Source organism: Priapulus caudatus, unplaced genomic scaffold (genome assembly GCF_000485595.1).
Source record: "Priapulus caudatus unplaced genomic scaffold, Priapulus_caudatus-5.0.1 Scaffold1502, whole genome shotgun sequence".
Taxonomy (NCBI): Eukaryota; Metazoa; Priapulida; class Priapulimorpha; order Priapulimorphida; family Priapulidae; genus Priapulus; species Priapulus caudatus.
This window is the reverse complement of record NW_014578563.1, coordinates 20,077-26,929: the sequence shown is the minus strand read 5'-3', so window position 1 is coordinate 26,929 and position 6,853 is coordinate 20,077. Positions and strand designations below refer to the sequence as shown.

General features: G+C 43.3%; 1 protein-coding gene across 1 annotated transcript in view; it reads left to right on the top strand.

The window, feature by feature from the left end:
- Positions 1–1,356: 1,356 nt before the first annotated feature.
- LOC106816836 (fat-like cadherin-related tumor suppressor homolog) overlaps positions 1,357–6,853 on the top strand; it is a gene marked incomplete at its 3' end in the record, with an annotated part of 18,264 nt that continues 12,767 nt past the window's right edge. The window contains exons 1-2 of the mRNA XM_014821470.1: positions 1,357–1,368; positions 2,475–2,635. Coding sequence (XP_014676956.1) covers positions 1,357–1,368; positions 2,475–2,635 — 173 coding nt within the window. The remainder of the gene's footprint in view (positions 1,369–2,474; positions 2,636–6,853) is intronic.

The following is a 6,853-nucleotide window of genomic DNA, read 5'->3' as shown; positions in this document are numbered from 1 at the left end:
TTATGAATACGTATGACGACCCTATCTGCTATGGCCGGTTGCGGTTAACCATGGACTTTCTGTACTGGCCGGGTAAGCGTATTGGAGCATGGCGGCTTGGTAACTAAATTAGCTGAGTGGATATCGCAAGCAGGAGCGGTGTACGCGAGTCAGGGTGAATATATAACTTATTATATTTATTTTAGTTAGTTATTTTCACTAGCCCTACTGTTTTCATTTTACTGAAGGGCAAAAGTAAACAAGTATCGTATGAATTATAAACATTTTAGAAACCAAAGCAAAGGCAAACGTCGGCATTACTAAGATATAAATTGTGGTTGTGCGTAATGTTACACGTAATAGGGCATAACAGTTCCCAACAGGGATGTTTTAAAATTGAAAAGCTTGGCAAGCTCATTATAAAACCACGTTTGAAATAGGTCCACGGGCTGCAGTCAGTCATTTTATCCACGAACATTTCCACCAGCAGATGGCAGCACACTTACTGGTAATTGTCAAACGTGCCCGAATCAAACTCTAACTGTGACATGGTATTAGGGTGTATGAAAATTCGATTGCGTAATGTATAAAGTCGGCTTTAACATAATCCCATCGTCCGGGAGATATGAAAGAGCCGTTTGCTAAGCTACAACTATGACGCTCCTGTTTTTTGTATATTTGACTCATGTAATAACAGCCTGTCTCAGCAAGTACGCAAAATGCAAATATTTAACAAAACATCGTGAAACTGGAAAACATCACAGAAATTATCTAACACAGCTGAATCAGAGCCGCTAACTCCGAACATCGCTGAAGTTGCTCCTTTCTTTCTAGATTGCGCGGATTTGACGTAAGCAATAAAATTCGACACTAAGGGATCAGCTAAGAGCCCCGAAGATGGGCGTTCGGCGAATGATCAGCGAGGCCCGCCATGTGGGGCGCTGCGAAATCAGACGCGCTCCGACAACTTTTGAGGCCCAGGCGGAGCGAGCGAAAAATGCAGGGGGACATCACACACAGCCAACATGTGTTGGCATTCGTGTGAGAGTAGGCGGAGTGACGGTAACTAATCGAAAAATGTAGCAGGTATTATGCCAGTAACGATAACTGTTTCGTCGCTACTAAATGCCATTGGATAATATCGACCGGAATATCATAATCTGGAAAACTGGCAGCACAGGCTGTAAGTCCTATTTGTTAGACAACCGTGTAACAGTGAATAATCGACATTCCAAACCGTGGGGCAAATGTACAATGTACTTGCCCAGTTACTTTGCCTTGGCTTTGAGGCGGCTATAAGTAACAGTAGTAAGTTCCACCGTTCAGACTGTTTTCAGTTTTACTCGCGACACATTTTTTCTGAACTAAAAGTAAAACATGATGCTGGCGGTTTGTGGATGATAGTGATGTAGTGTGTTAGCGACGTCGGATTTCCCTCCCCCTCCCTCTTCCCACTGACGGCCGAGCATTCGCGCAGCGTTTGAGATCCCCTTCGACACACTAACGCGGTGGTTTGCGGCGCGAACTCGCTCTATATTTTGACTGTGTTTAAGTTGTTTCCATTCCTTCGACGAGATTGCCTTGTGAACGCTGGCACGCGCGTGTCAGCGATTCCTCCACCACCACGACCACCGCCAGTCAGACACCGCGGCGGGTTTAGTTGGCAACAGTTTTGCGAAACCGCGTTTCGAAATGACCTCTTCAAGGCTCACGTCTCACTTTATTCCGTCAGTGTTTTTTGTTTGCGTTGAGGTCGCGAATAATTTCTTTCTTCGGTCAAATCCCCACAAACACGGCCGTAGTCGCAAGTAAGCGTTGGCACAGTTTATACGAGCGAGCGCTGGTGCAGTTACTGTAGTCGCCCATAGAAAAAATAACGTAATGGGCCTTGTCGTACAATTTTATGGTACGCGGACTTGCTTTAGATGTGACTCGGTATACTTACAATAACGTCTCTTTCCCACATTATTAATATTTTGGTCTATCTGTATCTATTCTATATCTATAGATCTATCTATATATATATATATATAGTATAATATATATATATATATTCTATTATATATCTATTCAGTATTGTAAATCTATAAATATTTTAATATTTACATCCACTCTATCCCATATCTTTAAACAACTATATCTATTATATAACTATTATTTATCAATAGATATATACATTCCATTCTATCCCATATATTCAGGATAGAATAGCTATATCACTGTATCTCTCAGTATTCGTTCAATATATATCTATTCTACGTGTATCCTATATCTATGCCGATATATAACTAATATCAGGGGTAGATAATGACAAATTTTGTCATTAAATAAAATAATAATTGTCATCAAATATGTCTAATATCTCTCTATGTATTATCTAATATCTCTCTATCTATTATCTAATATCTTATCTATTAAACATCTGTACTGCCTAATAATAATATCTATCTATCATCTACATAATAATATATACGTATCATCCCCATCGTCTGTAGGCGAACCTGCACGCGCCTGAGATAGCCGGCCAGCATCTACCTGCGATCTTCGAACACAGCAGCGAGGGTCTCATCTACGCCATCGTGCGCGTGACGGACGCAGACGAGGGACAGCACGGCGAGATCGCCTCCCTGGAGATCATCAACGGTGACCCGGACAGGTGTGTGCGTGCGTGCGTGCGTGCGTGCGCGCTTCGGCTAGCTCCCACATAGCTCTGTGTGTGGTGTGTGTGTGTGTGTGCGTAGTAATTCAGCTCTACTCCTGTCGCCTCTGTTCTACTCCTGTTAATTCTTTGAGTAGACTGGTCTTGTTAGTTCTAGCTCGTGATGAGAGATCCGGACCATGTACCTTCGATTATTCCGCTGAATAAGACGTTCGTCGGCACTCGGTCATCTTCGGAAAACGTTCGGAATTCTAGGCAAGATCACACGGCTTTAGCTAATATCGGATTTCTCAGAATCGTTCTCATAAGATTCCTCACACCACACTTCTCGGTAGTTACTCGCCAAAAATTGCGAAAGTTCAGAGAATGTCGACTGTTCGATCGCGTTCACAATCGTGTCAAGCTGCGAATTGATTTGTTCTTACACGCGTCAACGTTTAGTTGCCAGTTTCCGCAAACTGGTCTGTTTCTGAGAGGTGTGTTCCTTATCACGTATCAGAATGGCGCTTGCTAATCCCTCGTGAGTCTGTGAGAAATCGTAACGCCCTGAGTGTTGACTGATGACCGTCCGTGTGTAGTGTAGCAGCGATCTGCAATAAATATATCATGTACATCGGCAAATAGTTACTCACGCGTGGGCCAGTATTTCTCGATGCATACAAACGAGTCATTCCCAACGAGCGCACTAGCATGCTGATAAGCGTATTAATAAATTATAGCAAATCACAATTGATTTTGTACGAGGGTAAATTGAATAAATAAAATACGTACTAACCTATTATCGCTACCTCGTGATCACATGCGTTCGAAATCCTGCGTACCGAATACTAAGATATTTATAGGTTTATCCGCTCACACGGGCAAACGTACACGCACGCACGACCCGTTTCTCCGAGGAGACAATATGTCAGCTTCGTATTATGTGCGTGCTTATGAATACGTATGTACGCCTATCTGCTATGGCCGTTGCGATTAACGTGGACTTTGTACTGCCGGGTAGCGTATTGGGGCTGGGCGGCTTGGTAACTAATTACTGAGTGGATATCGCAAGCGGGAGCGTGGTGTACGCGAGTCAGGGTGGAATATATACTTATTTATTTATTTAGTTAGTTATTTTCACACCTCTGTTTTCAATTTTACAAGCAAAAGTAAACAATATCGTATGAATTATAAACATTTTAGAAACAAACAAAGGCAAACGTCGCATTATAAGATATAAATTGTGTTGTGCGTATGTTACACGTAATAGGCATAAACAGTTCCCAACAGGGATGTTTTAAATGAAAGCTTTGCAAGCTATTATAAAAACCACGTTTGAAATAGGTCCACGGCTGCAGTAGTCATTTTATCCACGACATTTCCACCACAGATGGCAGCACACTATTGGGTAGATTTGTCAAACCTCCGATCAAACTCTATGTGCATGGTATTGGGTGTATGAAAATTCGATTCGGTATTATATCGCTTTACTATCCCATCGTCGGGAGATATGAAGATGACGTTTGCTAAGCTACACTATGAACCCCTCCTGTTTTTTGTATATTTGACTCTGTATAACAGCTGTCCAGCAGTACCAAAATGCAATATTTAACAAAAACATCGTGAAACTGGAAAACATCACAGAACTTATCTACACAGCTAAACAGAGCCCTAACTCCCGGAATCACTGAATTCTCCTTTCCTTTTAGATGCGCGGATTTGACGTAAGCAATAAAATCACAATAAAGGGTCGCTAGACCCGAAGATGGCGTTCGGCGAATGATCAGCGAGGCGCCGCCATGTGGTGGCGCTGCGATCGACGCGCCTCCGACAACTTTTGAGCCCGCGAGCGAGCGATGCACACACACACAACATTGTTGGCATTCGTGTGAGAAGTAGGCGGAGTGACGGAACTACGAAATGTAGCAGTATTAGTGCCAGTAACTAACTGTTTCGTCACTACTAAATGCCATTGGATAATATCGACCGGAATATCATAATCTGGAAAAGCTGCAGCCACACTGTAAGTCTATTTTGTTAGAAACTTACAGTGAAATAATCGACATTCCAACCGTGCAATGTACATGTACTTCCCAGTTACTTTGCCTTGGCTTTAGCGGCTATAAGTAAAGTAGTAAGTTCACCGTTCAGCTGTTTTCGGTTTACTCGGCGACACATTTTTCTGAAACTAAAAGTAAAACATGATGTGCGGTTGTGGATGATAGTGATGTAGTTGTTACGTCGGATTCGTGCACGTGTTTCACTTTCGTAGGTACTCGTACTCGTAGTGACCGTAGCGTATTTCCTACTCGGGAGCCAAACCTGCCACTAACTACCACTACCAGCACTAGTGTCGCGGTACTAGATAACCCTACAGCGCCAGTGGGTCACACTCACTCACTATACTATCGTCGAGCAGTATAATTTTATGTGCTGTAGGTTATTTACTTAGTTTTGGAACAAGTGGTCTGTTATAGTGCAGTGCACACTCGTAGTCGATCGAGAGTACTCAACTTGCCGTAGTCTGTACCGTAGATACAATAATGTAAACCAACAGATATATAATACAGGGTAACCAACGCTCATAGGGTCTATGTCCCCCTGGGTACTGCCGGAAAGTACCCTGGTAACTATTTGATATATGGTTAGGGTTAGGGAGTAGACGTAGGCGACTCCTCAGACTCGTTAGTGGAGTAGGCGAGGTACGGTCCGGCATATTAGATAGTATACCAGGGTACCGGACCGTACGTACCGTACCCAGGGTACGTTCCGGCAGTACCCTGGGGGATATAGACCCTCTCAGCGTAACCAACAGAGTACTAGGTTGGGTTAGATTCCCTACTCTGTTTGGTTACGTAACCAACGTTATTATATATTAGTCTATCTGTACTGTAGTCTGGAGTGTAACACTATAGCAGCACCACTGGAGTGCTGGTTTTGCTCACCACCTTGAACATGGCCCATATCATGGGTCAGGAAAAACCCCCCACACAGAACCTGTGCTGTACTCCAAGTGTAGCTGTATGATCATGGGTGTAGCTCTTCTTTCCCGCTACTGGAGTGGGAGCGAAGAGCTACACTCATGATCATACACATGCAGCTACTCCTGCACTCCTGTAGCGGGAGCGAAGGGCAACACGGTTAGAGCTAGTCTAAGTGTAAACCTAACCCCAAACTCTTCACTGTTTGAATACACATAAAGTTGAGTTTGTGGCGAATTGGTTATACATGTGCATGGCATTACTCTCCTTAGATCAGTAGCTGTCACGTATGCTCTACCAGTGCAGCCCCTTCGCTCCCGCCACAGGGGGTAATGTGGCCCCCCCCTGTAGCGGGAGTGAAGGGGCTACACCCGTAGAGCTAATGTATGCCTAGCTTAGCTCTAGTACTACTACTATAGCCCTTGTTGCCACAGGCAATAGGCCACAGGCTATAGCCCATGCGGCAACAAGGGCTATAGTATTAGAGATAGGCCTAGCTGGGCAAGTAGCTATAGGCAAGTGGTTATTCAGTTCACTTGCTGGGTAACTCACTTTATGAATGATGTCGTTGGCACACAGATTGTGTAAACCGCAAACCTCGTGTAACTCATTTACAGAGATAGATTCGATTAGTTAGCTGTGTTTATCCTGTCTCCTCGCTGAGAAATTACTCTGTCATCTAATGATAATCACAAGTTAGATTTAATTATGAAAGCTTGTTAGTTACTTATCTTCAATATCTTCACTTGTGAATTTTATTTCATTCAGGGAGTGCTATTATTGGTACATGTACTATTCTTACAATACAATCGAGTTCGTGCAGATAATTAGAAATGTGCACAAATTTGCATTTTTTCTTTATATTGTTAATCAATACGGAGCCACAAATTACACGAATTGTATGAATTCAATGCAGCATGATAAATCGAAATCAGAACAGCTTTTGCTACTAGTGCAGTGAAATCTGTATGAAAGGGTTGCTCGAGGCCCCCGAGGGAAACAATGAATGTGTGTAATTATAGGCAGGTGTGTGTTGTATAGAGGAAGCATCTCTGCAGTTCTGCCAGTCAAAGAGAAACCGCAAACGTGTCCTTTATAGGCTATAGGTGTCCGTTCTATAGAGGTGGGCCTCGCCGTATGAGAGCCACATGAAGGGAAATACCAAAAGTGTCCTTTATAGACAGGGTGTCCTTTCTATAAAGGTGACTTCTAACACTGGCCTGACTGTATTCAGTGCGTGTGACGGTTAACTCTC